We start from the raw sequence: 21,688 nt of genomic DNA on the forward strand, positions 1-21,688 counted from the left end.
AAACTGTGGGCCAGGCGCGGTAGCTTGTGCCTGTAATCCCAGCACTATGGGAAGCTGAGGTGGGCGGATCGCCGGAGCTCAGCAGTTCCAGAACAGCCTAGGCAACATGGTGGAACTCCATCTCTACTAAAATAGAAAAAAATTAGCCAGGTGTGGGGGTGCATGCATGTAGTCCTTGCTACTTGGGAGGCTGAGGCAGGAGAATTGCTTGAACCTGGGAGAGGGAGGCTGCAGTGAGCCAAGATCACGCCACTGCACTCCAGCCTGGGCGACAGAGCAAGACTCCATCTCAAAAAAAAAAAAAAAAAAAATAAATAAATAAATAAAATAAAATAAAATAAATTGTTTAAAAGTGTTAGCCCTTCATTTTGAGAAAATAGATAACTGGAAAACCTTACCAAAGAAATGAATGCTACTAGAAATGCTATTACTTGGGACCATTTTTACCTATCTTCAATTTGTTAATCAACTCAGTTTCCATTTATGCCTGGAATTAGAAGCCTTCTCAGTGGCTAGTTTTAAGTCATTATACATGCACAGTATTAAAAGCATTAACTTCCCCCAGCCCACAAATCTGTTTTGTCAGTCAGGTTGAGTGACTGAGGAACCTCCTGAGGGCTGTTTTTGCCAATAGATCATCTGCAGTTTTATTCTATTTCTCTTTCCTCTAAGAGCTCTTAGGTTAAATTCAAAATTTAACTGTGAGACTTCCAAACTCTCATAGCACTGGTAATTAGGAAAAGGGTGGAACGAGAAAGTAGAAAGCCAATAAAAATGTACTAGCCACATACAAATAAAAAGAATTATATTATATGATACAAGCAAGTTAAGACTCACAGCAAGCTAATCCAACTGGCTCCCAAACCAGCTAGTAAGCATGTCACAAAGGGTCAACTTACCCTTTTAGAATTCTGAGAAGTGAGTTTTGTATGAAAATAAACATAAATATATACTGAATATTTAGTATTTGTAGTCAGAGAAAAATTCCTGTTTACCTGCAGATCTATATTGTTCTCAATACAATGTTCATTCTTCTCTACCAAAATCTTCCCATAGTTTTCTGATTTGATAAGATTTTCAACTCTGGTTGTATCTTTCACTTCTGCCTCCAAATCCTTCATTGTTGCAGTTTCATCTTTTACAGTAACAGTATCAGACATCCTCATTAGCAAAGGTTATTTTCGAATTCTACAGGGAGCTTGAAACCTTAAGAAAAAAAGATTAATACAGTTTTAAACTTTTTTACATTCAGTTACTGCATGATACTAACCTACTGTCTGTCATGTTCCAGAAATAATGTTGAATATAGACAGGAACAAAATTCTTGCTTTCAAGGAGTATATAATTTTGTGCTAGATACATCCAAATTAAAAAAAAATCACAATACAGTGGGAAAAGAGCTATATGAAGTATGTGAGCCAGGCACAGTGGTACCCAGCTGTAGTCCCAGCTACTTGGGAGTCAGGCAGGATGACTGCTTGAGTCCAGGAGGCTGAGGTCACCTGGGCAACATAGCAAGACCCTGTTGCTAATACATAAATAACATTTAAAAAAAGAATATGGGGTGATTTTGATGCACATTTACTTGTGGCAATTCTTAAGAAACATTAAGGAATGAGCCAGATCAAGGTAGAAGGTAATGGCTGGAGAATTATATATGTGTATTTAGAAGACATTAGAAATCTTCTTCTCCAAAGGGATATCTATAATAGCTTTTTCATCTGGATTCCTAAAATTCCAAATTTCTTAAATTACCCTGAAATATTTCCAAAAGTAAACAATTTAAAAATAAATAGTCACGGCTGGGCGTGGTGGCTCACGCCTGTAATCCCAGCACTTTGGGAGTCCGAGGCGGGTGGATCACGAGGTCAGAAGATCGAGACCATCCTGGCTAATACGGTGAAACCCCGTCTCTACTAAAAATACAAAAAATTAGCTGGGCGTGCTGGCGGGCGCCTGTAGTCCCAGTTACTCGGGAAGCTGAGGCAGGAGAATGGCGTGAACCCGGGAGGCAGAGCTTGCAGCGAGCTGAGATCACGCCACTGCACTCCAGCCTGGGCAACAGAGCAAGACTCCGTCTCAAAAAAAATAAATAAATAAAATAAACAGTAACATTCTATTACAAAATACACTTGTAAATCTGGATTAACAAATATGTTCAGCAATATGAAGAAAGCATTGAAGACTCTCCTGAATTAAGTGATTCAATGCCAAACAACACATATTATCCAGGCACTCTAGAATATGGAATCCACAGGAAATCAAATACATAAGATTACAGTATATTTTCATGTCATTAGTGAGTTTAAGAAAATCAATGTTTTCACACTGGATTAATGTATTAGAGATTCAGCTAAAGATGGCAGTCATTTTAAGCTGCAAAAAATGTAATAAAAACAGCAGAACTTGGCCGGTGGGGTGGCTCATGACTGTAATCACAGCACTTTGTGAGGCCAAGGTGGGCGGATTGCTTGAGCTCAGGAGTTCAAAACCAGCCTGGGCAAAGTGGCAAAACAAAGACTCTACTAAAAATACAAAAATTAGCCAGGTATGGTGGTACACGCCTGTAATTGCAGCTACTCGGGAGGCTGAGGCACAAGAATCACTTGAAGCCGAAGCGCGTGTGTTCCAGTGAGCTGTGATCACGCCAACTGGACTCCGGCTGGGTGACAGAGTGAGGCTCTGTCACAAAACAAAACAAAAAAAACCAATAATGGCAGAACTTGATATAAACAACTTATTCTGAAATGCATCTTAAAAAAAAAGAACAGCTTGATATATAGAGAGATAGACAGACATAGGTCATAGCAACTATGCTAAAATGTTACTGGTAAAATCAAGGGGTGGTTCCAGGGATGTTCACTGTAAAATTCTTTCAACTTTTCTATATTTCTGAAAATTTTCATAATAAAATCTTGTGGGGAGAAAAAACCAGTGGAATTTATTTTCTCTATATCAATTTGAAAAATTCAAAAGTTCATTTCCTGAAAGAATGTTTTGCAATTAAATATCTAAATGGATTTTAGGGCCAGGTGCGGTGGTTCACACCTGTAATCCCAGTGCTTTAGGAGGCTGAGGCAGGCGGATGACTTGAGGCCAGGAGTTTGAGACCAGCTTGGCCAACATGGCTAAACCCTATCTTTATTAAAAATACAAAAATTAGCCAGGCATGGTGGCACGTGCCTGCATGCCTGTAGTCCCAGCTACTCGGGGGGCTGAGGCAGAATTGCTTGAACCTGGGAGGCGGAGGTTGCAGTGAGCCAAGATTGTGCCACTGCACTCCAGCCTGGGTGACAGAGTGAGACTCCGTCTCAATAAACAAACAAACAAACAAATAAATAAATAAATGGATTTTAGGAATTGATAAATACAGCTGAAAAGTTAAAAAAGCCAAAGAGAAGTAGATCCTAAAGTCACAGACAGACTGAACTGAATTTTAAAAAAAACCTATGTCTTCCTGAACTATAACCCATACCAAAGTTAATTGTTTCATTCTGAAAACAAACAACTGCAAAGTGGGGACAGGGTGGGAAAGTTACTGAAAACACTGGCTTCTTGCTTTTTTTTTTTTTTTGAGATGGAGTCTCGCTCTGTCGCCCAGGCTGGAGTGCAGGGGCGCCATCTCGGCTCACTGCAAGCTCTGCCTTCCGGGTTCACGCTATTCTACTGCCTCAGCCTCCCGAGTAGTTGGGACTACAGGTGCCCGCCACCATGCCCGGCTAATTTTTTTTTGTATTTTTAGTAGAGACGGGGTTTCACCGTGTTAGCCAGGATGGTCTCAATCTCTTGACCTTCTGATCCGCCCACCTTGGACTCCCAAAGTGCTGGGATTACAGGTGTGAGCCACCACGCCTGGCCGGCTTCTTGCTTTTTATAGGTAAGATTTTGCAAGAAAAAGAAATATGTTTTTCTGAATGACAGGCAAGTATTACCTGATGCGTCCTTTGGATTTGGGATTGTGGTGTCCCAGAAAAAAAAAAAAAAATAATCCAAGGTTCTTTTTCACAGTTGTCAGCCAGGATGTCAACTGTAGTGAACCATCTGTAATCTGGCAGGAGGAGTCCCATGTCCTTGTCACCACTGTAGATTCCCGGACTGGAATGGACTGTCTTGGATCAAATATATCATACCTTTCCGTGGCCTAAAATGAAAACAAAAGAAACTATTTTAACAAAATGGCCAAGGGAAATGGAATACTCCACATGAAACTGAGAAATTAAAAATATTACTGTCAGTTGTTTTTATTATATATTTTCTGAAACAAAAGTCAGAACACTGAGTAACAATGAATTCTAACAGGTATTAGCTATGTGAACCTGAATAAATCACTGAGGCCAAGAGGATTGATTAGTTAAAAGCAGAAGAGAGAAGAGGAAGGAAAGTGATATGTACTGAGAAGCTACAATGCAGTCAGAGTTATAATTGAGATAGTATCTATAGATAAGGAGACAGAAAAAAGATCACAATCAGAAACACTTTAACTCCAAGAACCATCATTTTTAGAGTTCTCTTCTAGAGCTGTTACTCTACGGACTTAAGACCCTAATTCTGAACAGTAATAACATTCTAGATTTTTAAAAATACAACAGAAAAAATAAAACAAAAATAATAAGCCATTGAACATTTTTAATGAATCCCACATTGTTCTTAAAAAAAAAAAAAAAAAAAGTTGGCTGGGTGCAGTGGCTCATGCCTATAATCCCAGCACTTTGGGAAGCCAAGGCAGGAGGATCACTTGAGCCCAGGGGCTCAAGACTAGCATGGGCAACACAATGCGACCCCATCTCCACAAAAATTAAAAAATTAGCTGGGTGTATGGGTGTGCACCTGTAGTCCTAGTTACTTACGAGGTTGAGGTGGGAGAACAGCTTTAGTTGGGGGTTACAGTTAGCTATGATCATGCTACTCATGCACTCCAGTCTGGATGGCAGGCAAAAACAAAACAAACCCCAAATGCAAAATGTTCTCCATGTCATATTTTTGAGGTCAGTTTCATTTCATATTTATTCGGTATGAATGAATATAGCCTAGCAAGTAAACAACTCTAAAAAGATTATATACCTCTTCCATTGTCCTTTGACATTTTTGCTGTCAATAAACAGGATAGTACAATTTTAAGGTGAAATAAGCATACATATATGCATATAATGAAGTCTAAGCACCAAGAGACCTAATACCAAGACAGCCAAGCATGCACTATAGAGTAACTCACATTTTATACTAACTCTTCAAAAACCATTTTGAAACACAATCACTTGGAACCAGATATAACCTTATATTAGTTTTCACAATGTTTGACACAAGGATAATAGAAAAGGGGGTATCAAAAACAAATGTCAAAAAACTTTAAATTGATACTGTGTCATCTCAATCTGACCAAGATTCTCCAGCCACTACATCAAATGATTGTTTTAAGTTACACCAAAAACAAAACAAAAAAAATCCTTCAAGTATTTTTTCTCAATTTTAGCTTTTTAGCTCATAAAATGGTAGACACAAGATGGCAGCATTCACTAAGCAACCAAATTATTTGTGTTCTTTGTCAAGTGACTTTACAATTTAATCGTGAATCTCTTAATTTTGTAATTCCATAAAAGTAAGGCTTTTAATCCACTGAAGAAATAAATAAGGCAATAGCTGCAGGGGAGAGTGAGGAAGGGGCAAAATCGAAGAGGTGAACACTTTAGAAGATCCTCTTAGAATCCCAAGGTCCCATGAAACCCCAAAGAACCTGAGAGATCACCTAGTCCAATTCAGCATTCAAGTTATTATTGCCTAGAAGTCAAATGACGTCTTCAAAGTCACACAACCAGTATGTGTGACCAAAACTTGCTAATATGCCACACCACTTATTGCCTGGGAAGGAGTCAATGGCATATCGAAATGGCAAAAGAAAGAGAAGTGCACTAACATTAGATATTGGTTTAAATTCCAGCTCTTCTAGTTATATGTGCAGTAAATAATCTCTCTGAGCTGCAGTTTTCTGATCTGCAAAGTGGAAAAAAGAATATCTAGATTCTAGGTTTGTTGTGAGAACTGACTGATTTAAATGTAGAACCGACCACAGCCTCTCTCACAGGGCAGGCCCTCCAAAAATGTTAGCTCTCTTCCCTGGTCAGAATCCATTTAGATGAGCAGTTGGCTAAGCCTGATTTTGCTGTGTCCTGATCCCTACCCCTACACAACAGTAGACTGATAGGAGGCCTACCACTGTGCACAAGTGGCTTTGCATTTTTGTGTATGGCTCTCATTTGAAGGCTTCTAATTGAATATTAAAAATTCATAGAAACTGTTAGGTGTAGTGGCTCAGGCCTGTAATCTCAGGACTTTGGAAGGTGGAGGTGGAAGGATCACTTGAGACCAGGAGTTCAAGACAAGCCTGGGCAACATAGCAAACCCTATCTTTACAAAAAAGAAAAAAATATATATATATGAACTTTGCATTCTTCTCCAAAATACTAATGCACTTGTTTAATTTTTAATTTTAATTTTTTAGAGACAAGGTCTCACTCTGTCACCCAGGTTGGAGTTCAGTGGCACAATCCTGACTCATTGCAGCCTTGACCTTTGAGGCTCAAGCTATCTTTCCACTCTGGCTTCCTAAGTAACTGTGACTACAGGCGCACGCCACTATGCCCAGCTAATTTTTAAATTGTTTTTGTAGAGATGGGGTCTTGCTATTTTGCACAGGCTGGTCTCAAATTCCTGCACTCAAGTAATAATCCCCCTGTCCCAACCTCCCAAAGTGCTGGGATTACAGGTGTGCGCCATTCTGCCCATCTAATGAACTTGTTTGAAATAAAAATGTTTTCCCTCTTCAAATCTTCAAGTAAAAGGGATGTGTTTCAGCTTTTGGTACTCACTGGAAAAACAAAAACAAACCCTTTTTGGTAAACCCATGAAGCCTACACTTCTCAGTTTGCCAAAGGTTGTGTGGGCATGTGGGTGCCAAGTATAGAAAGCTACAAGATAGACATGGCACATCATGTCTCTAATACAACATTTAGAAGTCCATTAAATGTACTGTCTTAATATAATAAATAGTTGTACAGTAAGTGAAAGATACCGAGGGACTTACAAAATTTAGGAAGACAACTTAGAGAAAAAAAATGAACAAAATGTAGGCATTCATTAAGTATATAATCTCAGTTCCCACTATTACTGAAATTAAAAAACTGAATTTTTCAGAATCTTTGTCAACCTTAGATGGATATACGAGCTCAAAATTAATATTCAACTTCAAAAAAATTATTCTGTCAACATGCTATTTATTAGGGACAAGTCAGAGATGTGCTTACATATAATTCCTGTGCTACCAGGTAGATAACCAGAGAAAGGCCACATGTATGTTTACATATGCACAAAAAGGATGGCATGTACCCGAAACCATAAATGAAAGGAAATTACAGGTAAAATTAAAGATCATAACCTTAAAAAAGTAAATCTATGAATCTACAAGGATATAAAGGAAATCTTTTTATGATTTTTGGGTGGGAAATCCTTCCCAGGTGTGACACTAAAATCTACAAGCCATCAAAGGTAAATAGTTATAAAACTTAGAACAAAGTTTTAAAATTTCTTATATAATAAAATAGAACACAAACAAAAGGCAGATGATACATATGAACTATTTCCAACACAAAAGGGTCAAAATGTTGAAAGTAAAAAAGGTCTTGTAAATCAAGGGAAAGAAAAGGATCGGGAAATGACAGGAATAGGTAAGCTACAAAAGAATACAAACAGCTCCACCAAAACCAAATACTAATATATATATTTACCATGTGCCTGGCCCTGTGGTAGTATTTTTCATAATGAATTCATTTAAAACTCACACTACAGTTCTAAGAAGTATGTCCCATTATCACTCTGTACTGCAACAGATTAGGAAACTAAGGCACATAAAAAAATAATTTGTCCAACCTCACACAGCCAGTAAGTATGGAAACCAGGATTTGAATTGGACAGACTAGTACTCCATTTCAGGCTCTTACCTGCAATACTGTATCATCATCTGTAGGTACCAAGAAGAGGGACAATTTGTGTTTACGGAGCACTTTTATTTTAAGAGTAATTATGACATGGTAACTCCTTTGTACTAGACTTAAAACAAAGTAAATTTATTCTTTTCACATGAAGAGGAGTTATGTACTTTTTTTTTGTATACAAGCAGATAGTACTATTAACTTTGTATTAATGGTCACCAGGAGTAATTACTACTAAACTATCAGAACTGCCAGGAATTATACAACCATTCTGTTTCTCTTAATCCTCCTATCACTTGTGATGATGAGTACCAACTATGCAAACTTGGGTGGCAATAAGGATTCAGAGTTTGTGGCTAAGGAACAATGCGAAGGCAGTAGCTTACAAATAATAAATATGCATGATTAAATACCTTCCTCTATGTAACAAAGCAAGGCAGAATTAGGATCAACACTTTCAAGGGCAAACTAGTATATATGAAGTTTAAAGACAAGTAGTTTCTCCAGTGAAAATTTTAGTTAGAAGTATTAACAACAAAAATGCAATATTGATACTGACAATTCAAAATATCACTTTATTATACTTGGGGTCTAAGTTTTGGTTTCATAACACAAAAGAACTGAAAAGTTAGGTAGCCCCAACAATAAATATTCAAATTTCACACAAGGAAAGTCAATTTACTCTAGGATAACACAATATTTAAAAATCATTTGTTAATTTATATGTGGGAAATAAATCTCGCTCCTATAGGTAAAAATATTTTTCACAAAAATATTTAGGGGAAAAAGAGTTATATTATTGATGTTATCTGAACAGAATTTGGCAAAGTCTTAAAAAATGGGTTGTTGCTTCCTTATCACTATCTAGCTCTCCAATCCCGTTTCATTACATAATATGTTATGCTTTTTCTCTTAGAGACAGAAATATAACCAGGCAGGCACATCTATAAAGAAAATCAAATGCACAAAAGCAACCCATATCCCCATATCAAGTTCTACCTGAGGTTATAAATGGGCACAACCAAACTGGTCAAATGCCTCTAGAAAGAAAGGCAAAGAGCACTGTTTATGCTGTATTTAGAAATAGTGGAAATTCACATTTGCAGTCACTTTGTCAGTCACTTGAACAAGAATATAAGCACTGACATTTCAAAATGTTAAATGTGTATGTGATTTGTAAACAGTTACTGTCAACTAACAAAAATTTGCCAAATAACCACAGAAGGCACTACAGCTTTAATGAATATCAGCTAAATTTAAAAAGAGTAAAAAGAATGAACTCCCTTGACCTAAAAGAGTTTGTTAAATCCTGAAGAGGTTAATGATGACACTTATCAACTAATATAAATAATAACTTTAGGAGGACATTATAAGCAAGACGGAAAGAGTTTTGGTAGTTGAATAATTTATTATTGGAGTCTTGTAAGACTATATGAAACAAATTACTTTTAGGGAAAAAGTTATATGGAGAGGTAAGGTGTTACATGAATGTGCTGCATTCTGAGTGGAGAAATGGGGAAGACACTGGGCCTCTTATACACTGTGATCCACTTTAGAAAACAATTTGTGCTATCAAATGAATTTTAAATCCCACATATCCTATGGCTCCACATTTCCACTCATGGTGTAGATGCACCCTAAGGAAACACCTTATACAAAGGGACATGTACAAAAATATTCACTGCATTGTTTTATTTAAAAGCAAAGAATGGGAAAGACCAAATGTATTAATAGGAAAATTGGTTTTTTCTTTTTAAAGTAAAATCAACTGTGGCATATTCACGTTGCATGATACCATGAAACGATTAAAATGAAATGAACTAAAACTATAGGTACAAACATAAGTTCAAAGAATGTCAGAATGTTTAGTCAAAAAGCAGAATGAACTCTGTGTAACTCTATGAACTCAATGTAACGAATATAAAAATTTAAAAACCACACAAGCATGGATGGGAAGGGTATACACCTATTTCAGGTTAGTAACTACCTCTGGAGAGGGAAATGAAAGGGATTAGTTAAGACAGAGAAGGGACTTCAAATCACATCTGTATTATTTTATTTTATTTATTTTATTTTTTTTTGAGACAGAGTCTCGCTCTGTCGTCCAGGTCCAGATTAGAGGTCAGTGGCGCGATCTCAGCTCACTGCAAGCTCCACCTCCCGGGTTCACGCCATTCTCCTGCTTCAGCCTCCGGAGTAGCTGGGACTACAGGTGCCCACCACCGCTCCCAGCTAATTTTTTGTATTTTTAGTAGAGACGGGGTTTCACCGTGTTAGCCAGGATGGTCTCGATCTCCTGACCTCGTGATCCGCCCGCCTCAGCCTCCCAAAGTGCTGGGTTTACAGGCGTGAGCCACCGCGCCCGGCCTATTTTATTTTTAAAAAAGATCTCCAGCCAATATAACAAAGGTTAGCAATTATTAAGTCTGAGTGGTAAGTAGTGAGTGTTATAATGCTCCTTTTTTGCTTATGACATTTTTCATTTAAAATGTCCTAAAAATAAATGAGAATAACATTAAAAAATGTGGATATATTTGAAATTAAGATTAGAAACTTATTATTAGGCTGGGCGCGGTGGCTCATGCCTGTAATCCCAGCACTTTGGGAAGCTGAGGCAGGTGGATCACTTAAGGTCAGGAGTTCGAGACCAGCCTGGCCAACATGGTGAAACCCCGTCTCTACCAAAATACAAAAATTAGCCTGGCGTGGTGGTGCGCACCTGTAATCCCAGTTACTCGGGAGGCTAAGGTAGGAGAATCCCTGGAACCCGGGAGGCAGAGGTTGCAGTGAGCTGAGATTGCACCGCTGTACTCCAGCCTGGGCGACAGAACGAGACTCCCTCTCAAAAAGAAAAAGAGAAAAGAAGAAACTTAGTACTGATCCCAGGAGGAACAGGAAGCTTGAGTAATAGAGGAACACATTTTAAGAGAAGCCAGGGAGAATTATTTTAGCTACAATATAGATTAACCCTGTTCTAGCAAACAAAATGTTGAAAGTTTGGATGGACAGTGACTAGAGTTTACACAAAGAATTAAAAGGTGAACGCTGAAAAGGAGAAAAGATATTCAATTCATTCAATCTCCAGACTGGATACTATGTACAGAGAGCACTGTTCTAGGTAATAGGTATACATGAGTGAACTAAGCAGATGGGATCCTAGAACCTAAAATGCTTACATTCTAGTGCAGAGACAAAATATACAAGGTAATTACTGATAGCAGTATGTGCTGTGAAACCGGTAATATTAACAGCAAACCCTTAAAAAGTTACTTATTATTTACTAAGCACTATTCCCAATGCTTTAAGTATATTAATTCATTTAATCCCCATAAAAGCAGTATTATATAGTTTGTAGATGAGGAAACTGAGGCAGAGGAAGATTAAGCAGTAGCAAGACTAGTAAGGGGTAGAGTTAAGATCTGAACTCAGGTAGTGTTGGTTCCAGAGCCCTTGGTATCAGCCACTACTTGTACTTCACGTAGAAATGAATAGATTAATATAACAGAAAGTAACTAACTGGGGGAAGCCAATTCAATACAGGAGTGGTCAGGGAAAAGGTAAGGGCCGTGAGAGTTGGTAGAGTTATGAGAGGACACACTGAAGGTGCAGGTAGTGCTTGCTACCACTAACTATAGGAAATACAACTGGGAAGAAAATGGATTTGATGGCAGAAAGATGACTTTGGTTTTGCATAGTTAATTTTAAGGTGTCTTCAGGACATTTAGGTGGAGAAATCTAACAGAAAATTGGATATATAGACTTGGAGCTCAGGAAAGAAGTCAGTTAATGTTATTTTTTGGTGGAGAATCACTATATAGATCGAAGTTTTGAGTTATCAGTGTCAATGAAGTTGCCCACAAGCCTTCATTGAAAAGAGTGGGTGTGGGATAGAATCCCTAGGGAACACTGACCCCTGAAGAACTGAGGAGGAAAGTGGAAGATCACAAAGAGTCTACATGATTTGGTAACAAAGTTAGCAGGAGATGCAAAGTTAGAGGAAGGTTGTCATAATGAAAAAGTGTGTAGGCCACAGAAGCCAGTAAGGAAAGACAGGGAGAGGCTAGAGGTTTAGGAGGAAAGAAAGGTAGTAAGAAGGAAAATCTGAAGAAGTGGGATGAAATGAGAAAATGTTATCAGAAGCACAAACTGGTGAATAAGCCTGAAGTGTATTCATTATCCTCAGAAACTGAAGGGAATGTGGCAGGAAAAGCAGGGAATTCATACCTAATAAATTTCTTCTATTTTACCCAGAACCTATTCGCTAGAAGTGAGGGAGCTGGGATGGCTGCACAGCTTGTGGAGAATGGTGAGTGAGTCACTAAGGGGTGGATCATTAAGGCCAACACCAACATTCAGGACTGTTTTGGCACAGTCCTTCCAAGAAGTCTGTAGACTAACAAGACTGGGGGTTTCTCTAATTCTTTGACTGAGGGGATTGTAATGAGCGAGAGTGACGCAAATGAGAAAGCTCAGATGCTACTTGTCTATGGAATAGGCTAAATGTTTTTTTCACAGTCATTTCCAGATCTGACTTTTTATCACTGTATGGTATAGTAGCTTAAGAAACGTAATTAAAAATGCCAAATCAAAACATAAAAACTTGGAAATTAGGAATGCTAGAGTACTAAAAGAACTATATATATACCTTAATGTAATAGCGATCCTAGTTTAAGTCAAAGCAAAAGCTAAAGGAAGTGTTTTCACAGAACCAAAGCAGGGGAGATGTGGGAGACAAGCAGCTCCTGTGCCCACCACAGAAGCGGGGGAATGGCTTGCCCAGCTTCTCTGAGGATGGCATGGTGCTGGTACATAGAAAATTCTAGAGAAGGTCAGACGCAGTGGCTCATGCCTGTAATCCCAGGACTTTCAGAGGCTGAGGCAGGTGGATCACTTGAGGTCAGAAGAGTGAGACGAGCCTGGCCAACATGGCAAAACCTCATCTCTACTAAAAATACAAAAATTAGCTGGGTGTGGTGGCGCGTGCCTGTAATCCCACCTACGTGGGAGGCTGATGCATGAGAATCGCTTGAACCCGGGAGGTGCAGACGGCAGTGAGCTGAGACTGTGCCACTGCACTCCAGCCTGAGTGACAGAGCGAGACTCTGTCTCAAAAAAAAAAAAAAAAAAAAAGAAATTCTAGAGAATATGATATCCTGAAGACTAAAGATGTTGGGTACACTGAGAGATACAACTTTTGGCAAGGACATGAGCTAATTCATGGCAAGCACTAGCAAAATGGTAGTGGGCAGTGGGTTAGAGAAAGACAAAACTGGAAGATCATGAAAGGGCTATTCTTGAACTCATGAGGAGATCCTGGATAATCCTGGGGATAACCTGGTAAGATTCTAAAGGGGTTGAGATATTGGCAGATGTAGGTAAGAGACAATGCAAGAAAGTCAGGGCCATTAATGTAACTCTAAACCTAAAGTTAATGATCTCCTAATATAGCCCTAGTGAGGGTAAAATGTATTTTGCCTTAATTCTGAACCTACCATAGTCCAGGGTTATATTGAGAGCTCCCTATGTATGTGCTAAATGCAGGATTGAAATAAATAACTCATGGTGTAATATGATCCGATTGGAACGAGGTAAAATCTCTTTTAAAGACTACACAGAGGCCGGGCGCGGTGGCTCAAGCCTGTAATCCCAGCACTTTGGGAGGCCGAGGCGGGCGGATCACACGGTCAGGAGATCGAGACCACAGTGAAACCCCGTCTCTACTAAAAATACAAAAAATTAGCCGGGCGCGGTGGCGGGCGCCTGTAGTCCCAGCTACTCAGGAGGCTGAGGCAGGAGAATGGCGGGAACCCGGGAGGCGGAGCTTGCAGTGAGCCGAGATCGCGCCACTGCACTCCAGCCTGGGCAACAGCGTGAGACTCCGTCTCAAAAAAAAAAAAAAAAAAAAAAAAAAAAAAAAAAAAGACTACACAGAGGGCCAGGAGTGGTGGCTCGCGCCTGTAATACCAGCACTTTGGGAGGCTGAGGTGGGTGGATCACTTGAGGTCAGGAGTTCGAGACCAGGCTGGCCAACATGGTGAAACCCCATCTCTACTAAAAATACAAAAATTAGCCAGGCATGGTAGCAGGCACCTGTAATCCCAGCTACTTGGAAGGCTGAAGCAGGAGAATTGCTTGAATCCAGGAGGTAGAGGTTGCAGTGAGCCAAGATGGTGCCACTGCACGCCAGCCAGGGCGACAGAGTGAGAGTCCATCTCAAAAAGAAAAAAAAAAAAAAAGACTACACGGAGGTAGAGTACGGTGGCACACGCCTGTAGTCCCGGCTACCACAAGAAAGGATCCCTTGGGCTCAGGAGTTTGAGGGTGCAGTAAACTACAATAGTGCCACTGCATTCCAGTCTGGATGACAGAGCAAGACCCTGCCTCTTAAAAAATAAAAAATAATAGTAATAATAAAAAAAAAAACTACATGGAGGAAAGAAAACCCCAAACTCGTATTAACATCTAGTCATGTTCTAAGAAATAAACAGCAAAGAACATTCAAAAGGTTTGGATTCCTGGAAATTGAGCCATAGATAATAAGGACATGAGAGGACAGCTTAACAGGCAGTAACAGAAAATATAGATTTTTTTTGTTTGTTTCCATCCTGAATTGGTTACAATTCATTTTTTAAAAAATAATTCATTCTTTTATTTATTTATTTTTTTTGAGACGGAGTCATGCACTGTCGCCCAGGCTGGAGTGCAGTAGTGCAATCTCGGCTCACTGCAAGCTCTGCTCCTCTCACACGCCATTCTCCTGCTCAGCCTCCCAAGTATCTGGGACTACAGGCACGAACCACCACGCATGGCTAATTTTTTGTACTTTTAGTAGAAACGGGGTTTCACCGTGTTAGCCAGGATGGTCTCTATCTCTTGACCTTGTGATCCGCCCGCCTCGGCCTCCCAAAGTGCTGGGATTACAGGCGTGAGCCACTGCGCCCAGCTGATTCATTCTTTTAAAAGTGATCTGCTTAGAGATGCTTTTAAGGTACAAAATCAGCTAAAGGGAACTGGTCAGAAGGAGAAAGATCACTTATTCAGTCTTGACCTCAGAGTTATCTCATATATAATTACCATAAAAGTAAATTACTTCTCTCATAGGGTATACCAAAGACATTATCAATAATTGGAAAGTAAGATATTGTGTAATAGAAAATTTGGCTGACCTTTGTCCCTGGGTAGGCAGCTTCTAAATTTTTGGGATTTCTGGACTGATGGAAATGTCTTTGTCATTCATGGTGGGTCCTGATAGTGTACGCTAATGCAGTTACTCATGGTGGATACTTTATGTTAAGATGGTGATTCCGGATGGGGATTGGCTGGGAAGACTAAACATGTTAATTAGAAAGTTGGGACTTTGAGGAATGTGATAATCAGTCTGACTTCCAAGGAAGGTAGTGAGGCTAGATATTGAATTCAATTGCATGGCCAATGATTCAATTAATCATGCCAATGTAATGGGATCCCAATAAAAACTCTTAACACTGAAGCTTGGGTGAGCCTCCCTGATTGTCTGCAAATTGCTCTGCAAATTAACAAATGCCAATGTGCAGGAAAGACAATACATCTTGACCTCACGGGGAGAGAACAAAAGCTTTGCATCTGGGACATGCCCAGACCTTACCCTGTGTGTCTCTCCTTTTGGCTAGTTCTGATTTGTATTCTTTTGGCACAATAAAGCTCTAATGGTGAGTCTAATTGTGAGTTATTCTAGTCAATTAAACCCGAGGGAACCTCCAAATTTGTAGCCAGCTGATCAGAAGGGTGGTCTGGTGGCTGAAGTGAGGGCAGTCTTGTGTAGGACTTATCTGGCCTAACTGCACATTAGTGTCAAAAGTCATTGTGGGTGCATAATCCAGTTTCATTAGGTTATATTCTTTCATGTATTTTGTGCTACATTCACAGCATGATAATGTTGGTAGTTCATAAGTAAAGGTGACCATCATTATGAGCATAATTTTGATTTCTAAAATTTAGCCATTCAGAATGCCATCAATGAGTAGGCATTTGCTTTACAGACTTTGGCAAGTGTTGGACTGTTTATAAGAAATCCTCAGTCTTATGGTATTTTAGCTAGACTCTGATGCGGTGTTTCCTCCATGCTTTCAAAATTTGATTTTACTTGATATATTTTTCTCTACACTACTAATATATGACTAAATGAACATCTATCTCTGTACTTTTTACCCATGACCAACATTTCATTTTTATCATAGGGTCACAAGGAAAATCCTTTACAGGTCTTAAAGGTACAAAGCTCTATCATCAAAGCAAAATTCATGCTGGGCTCCTGGCACATTAATCCACCTAATGGTTCTTTGATGGCTTAAAATGTGAAACTTCACACTCTCTAGCATTTGAATCAGTAGATCTAACATGACCTATTTCCTTCCTACACCAAAAAATCTGTTTCCTTTATGGGATTTTAATTTAGGTTACAATTGGTAGATATTCGGTTTCATAACTACTAATGTGCCACCCTTTATTTTTTGAATTGCCAACTACATTTTTTTCTAACAAAGGATCACAGCCCTCTCTCAAGAAAGCACCTAAGGATTATGTTAGAAGGAAAAGGCTAGAAAATGTTTGATTTCTTCTTTCAGTCTAAGAGCATTTTATGGCCAGTAAAAATAGCTTAAAAACAGCTTGAGGTAGAACAGGTGCTGTCTTTCAGTTGCCATCATCTACCTTCATACTCTATAAAAGGATGTAAACAACAAAGTGAAAACAATTTTACAGCCTGAAGGTGCTGCTGCTGGGCATGGGTGAACACTGCTACAAAGCTCACAATTTCTCATAGTTCACACTATATACTATATGTATAGAGCTAGCAGATACAATTTCTCTTTAAAGTACCTGTCCAATTTAATTGGCTCAGCTTCCTATGGCTTTGCACAAAATGTAAAAATTCAATGGGTTTAATGCACTCAGACTTGATTTTTTTTGTGGCTTTATTTCCCAGCTATGTCTACCAGATCAAATTGTTTTAGTAGTTATTCCTATTTAACACATGGGTTTCTTTACAATTGTCTCACTGGAGCTCAAGGGAGCATACAGTTTTCTATTTTTGTTGTCATTCATTTTCTACCTGTTAAGGAAAGCTGTGGTTTAGCCAGCACTCTGAAAGTACTGGAATAAAAAAACGTTCTATTATCTCTCTCGGTGACCCCAAGCTGAAGTCTGACATCTGATGTGCCAAGTAATCAATCAGTCACTGTATATTTTTAAACTACTTCAAAAAAACTGTATGTGATCTCTGTTGATGTGTCTGCTATTGCAGAGGTAGCTACATAACTTTCTAAGCATTTGAAAATAAATGAAAAGAGAGAAAATTTAAAATTAACAAAGCATGTTGAACAATGATTTATAAACACTATAAAGCAGTGACTCTTAATTATTTTTGGGCCATGAAAGGATTCCTCTTGAAAAATCTTATTAAACCCAAGGATCCTCTCCTCAGAAATGCAGCAGTCACATGTGCTTACTCACACGTGTATGTTCACAGTTTACACATGCTTTTAGGGGTTGCTTGGTTCTCCAGAAACCTATACATGAATCTTAGTAATAACTCCCTTTATCTATGTATATAATAATAAAATGATATGCATATTTATAAGATGACAGATTTGCATCATATATATTAGATAATGTAACAGATTTGCATCATATATATTATATAATGTGACAGTTATATTATCCAAGTCACTTTATAACATACATATATAAAATATAAAACAAGGGTTAAGTAGGATTCATATATAGGCTTCTGGAGAACTAAGACCATGGAAACATATATTTATTATATAAACTTGCTCTGTTCAAGTGAGAAGGTGGGGATGAGTAGAGCAGTGTTAACTGGGCTTCAGGCTTTCTTATGTTTCCTGAAGTACTTTGTGGTACTCTGGGGCTTAGAGGAACTCAGTTTGGAAAAAATAAATTATATTAACTGTATTAAAGATCTCAGTTATTAATCAGAAGGAGGGTTGGTCAGCTGTGAAAGTTATGGCAAGATTTAGAGATGATGATTTTGTTGGTTCTGTTTCATTCCCACCTTTTGTCCCCTACAACCAGAGGGGGATCACAGAGCAGAAATGAAAACTATACAAAGCAGTAGAGACATCAAAAGAATGCAGAAACAAGCAATGCTACATAATTTCAGAGGAGGAAGAGCTGTATGTGAAAATGACATTTAACTCAGCTCTGAGAAGATTTTCATCTTATACATCTTTCTTTGCTTCTTGAATACTTTATATATATATATATATAACTTGTTACTTGTAAATCTAACTTTCTTTCCTGATGCGAGTTATGACAAAGCCATACTGCTATTAACACACACTATGCTTTCATCAAATGGTATTTTAATCTGCTTTACAAAATGAAATGAAAACAATATAATGGCAGTTGCTAGGTTCGTGATTATGTAAACAGGTAAATGCTAAATGAATGTCTGTTCTTCTATTTTAAATACTCATATACAAAATAAAAAATCTTGAGGAAAACATTTAAAAAATACTCTCTGTTCTATTTTTGCAACTTTCTATAAATCTATAATTATTTCAAAACAAGAGATTAAAAACAAAATAAAAAAATACTAGCATATATCTGCTATTAACACATTTGAAAAATACAGATGGTATAAAAAAGTCAATACAAGTTTTAAATACAAGCTTACCCATAATCTGAAATATAATTATGAAGTGGGATATTATCTTATGTATCCTTAAAAGGAAAATATTTTAAATTGCTTTGTATAAATCTTAAAAATTAATGGAAAAATCCTTTAAGAGAAAAATAATTCCCTTTAATAATGGCCTAACATGTATATCTTTAGAAGATAGAAAATTTTTAATGATTTCAATCTACTTATAAGACCTCAAGTATAAGTTTCTCAAAATTAAAAAACTGAGCAAACAGTAAATCATGTTTATTTAAAATATAGTATTTAATTTCTTTATCTAATGGTTTATTAACCAAAAAATTTAAGTGCACATCTAGGCTGCAATAAAAACTGAAAACCTGTATGAGAATGAAAATTTGCAGAGTGAATGTGTGTGACTGAAGCTTAGACAGAAAAGAGAAAGATCTGGCAGTAGGGTGGGAAAGGGAGCAGAGTGCCAAGAGAGGGAAGGACGGAGGCAGAGAGACTGAAAGAGGTGAAGCCAGGGAGACACACAGAGAGACAGAAAGGTAGGGAGAAAGAGAGGCACGGAGTAGCAAAAGGATGAGAGGGAGAAGAAAGAAGGGCACACAGAGAAACAGACAAAGGAAGAGGGAATGATGGACAGAGACTAACAGATAGGGACAGGAAGAGACCAAGACACAGTGGGAAAGCAAGATACAGAGAATGGGAGATACTGAAACAGACAGGGAGTGAGAGAGGGTCAGAGGGGCAGAAAAGGAAAGGCTGAAAGAAAGAGAAAGAAAAGAGAAAGGGAGGGAGAAAGATAAAAGAGAGAGAGAGAGAGATTAAGATAGATTTAGTCAGAAAGGGAGAGACACCCTGAAACACCAGGTAGATGAACAGAAAGGGGGACAGATTGAGACAAAGTGGGAAAGACAAATGTAGAGGGAGAGGGGGAGAAAAATGGGTGGGGATAGGGAGAACGGAAGATGGAGGGAGAGACAAGATAAATCAAGAGGGAGAGACAAATATTTAGAAAGTCAAACAGAAAAAGAGAGGGAGGGCAGGATAGAAGCACACCGACAAACAGAAACCTAAAGGAAAAAGAAGAAATGAAAATGAGGAAAAGTATGAAAAAGAAAAGCAGAATGTGACAAAGGATGGATAAAAGCAGTTGTAAGTAAGAACTGAGAGTATGTGCTGCTTATTTTAATTTTTTTCATTTATAGTTCTCAATATAAAACTTAAAACCTGAGGCTTAAAAATAATGAAATTCTCTTGGCATTAGGGTGAAGCAATGCATCTGATAAAAGACCCTAATTTTAATAATAGCTATTAATATTTTGATGACCCTAATTACTTACACAGTTGGGAATCAGAAATAGACAAAAGAAAAAGCAATGACATTCAGCGTTGATAAAAGGCCATTTAGTGATTTTCTTCCTATTTCCTCTAAAAAAGAGATGAATTATTTCGTAAGAATAAAATAATTGTTTCATAAACGGAGGGGGAAGGAATTCATATCATAACAATTCCAAATGCTGTTAAAATTTCAGCTAATTCCAGATAAAAAGCAAGCAAAACTCTCAAAAACCTTCTAAACAATTCAATTATACGAAAATGACATGTGCTATTCAGTATCACCTACATGATGAGATTTCAGTTTTGAGGAATCAAAATATCGAGGTAAATGTCAAAGTTTTCAGACTGTATAATTAGGAATCAGATACTCCTCAAAAATTACATAGTTTGATTAGCATTTGCTCTCTTTTGCAATGTGATATCTGATTACGCTAATCATAGCAATGACAGATCTAGGTTTTGCTGTTACAAGCACTTTAAAAATTATTCCACCTCTTCCCCCAAAAGGGTAGCACACCATTACCATGAGTTTTGAAAGTTAAGATTCTTAGCTTCTTAATTTCCAAAAGTCTCATTCATATTGTATTTGTTCCACAATAAAATTTTTAAAATTGAACAAGTCATATAGTATGTCTATTTTAAGATGAACTTCAAAGAGAAGTCATTTTTCCAACTGACAATTTGCTGTGCTATACACAAACACCGATTAGCACACAGGTAAACCATTCTATCAGTAAGTTACAAGAAGTATCAAACATGTGAGGGACTGGGAGAAGAAACTAGTGCTACAGCTGAGAAGTAAATGACGCTACTTTTCACTCCATCAACCTAAACAAATATATCTTTGCAAAAATAAACAAAAACAATTTTAAAAGGCTCTCACTTTCAACATGGTAGAATTTTATCACACATCCTCTAACAAAAATTATGGTACTAAGTGGACATGAATACTTCTTCATGTATCAGATTACCTTCTATACAAATTTAGCAAATGAATTAAGAGTCACATACCTTCATTGTATTGGTATTTGCTTCATTATACAGAGTTAAGAAGATGTTCTTTCCATAGTACCTGTAAACTGCTGCTCTGCATTGCTCCTCTACAGAGCTCACTGCACACATCCAGCTGATTAGTCAGGCATTGGGAGTGCCTGCTAGAGCAGTCTAAAGCACTTGCTGAGGACTCAGACAATAGAAAGTCAACAGCTGTATGTTGTGATGTCAGTAACACTCTAGCCAGTCACCACCCAGAATATCTGAAATGCATCAGAAGCTATATTGAGCTCTTCATTAGCAATTCAGAAGCAATGATGCAAAAGCCCATGAAACTGTGAATATGCAAAGACTGTCAGGATTTTTGAGATTTCTCGCTATTAAAATATTGTTGCACAATGATGCCTGATCCCAGGTTGAAGAAAAAAAGTTGAGACAACCATATTTTTCTGTAATTCCTTAAAGAACAAGCCATAAATAATTTAGGTATGGTTAATATGTCATTTTTAAATTATTCTCTTTGACACTTCTAATATCACTAACAAAAAGCCTTAAAAAAGGCAATTTGTCTATGATAACCAACTTCCTGTGACAGTTTTGCATCTTCCAACTGACTTTACCTGTCACAAAGAAAGAAAATGAATTAACAGCACAATTCCTTATTTCTTAATCTGTTTTTGCTAAAATTAAAATAAGCTTGCTTATTTCTGGCAAGAGCATTACTTCT

The 21,688-nt window shown here is 37.9% G+C and overlaps 1 protein-coding gene across 22 annotated transcripts in view; it reads right to left on the minus strand.

The window, feature by feature from the left end:
* Positions 1–21,688, minus strand: part of R3HDM1 (R3H domain containing 1) — a 197,544-nt gene that overhangs the window by 121,973 nt on the left and 53,883 nt on the right. For 17 of the 22 annotated variants that reach the window (XM_050750944.1, XM_050750938.1, XM_050750939.1 and 14 more), the window contains exons 2-3: positions 3,933–4,141; positions 996–1,206 (exon numbers count right to left, since the gene is read on the minus strand). In XM_050750944.1, the coding sequence (XP_050606901.1) occupies positions 996–1,166 (171 nt within the window). In that variant the 5' untranslated portion in view covers positions 1,167–1,206; positions 3,933–4,141. Of the gene's footprint in view, positions 1–995; positions 1,207–3,932; positions 4,142–20,979; positions 21,490–21,688 lie in introns of those variants that run through there. The other 5 variants (XM_050750935.1, XM_050750945.1, XM_050750941.1 and 2 more) reach the window with 5 other exon arrangements.

This window comes from Macaca thibetana, chromosome 12 (genome assembly GCF_024542745.1).
Source record: "Macaca thibetana thibetana isolate TM-01 chromosome 12, ASM2454274v1, whole genome shotgun sequence".
Taxonomy (NCBI): Eukaryota; Metazoa; Chordata; class Mammalia; order Primates; family Cercopithecidae; genus Macaca; species Macaca thibetana.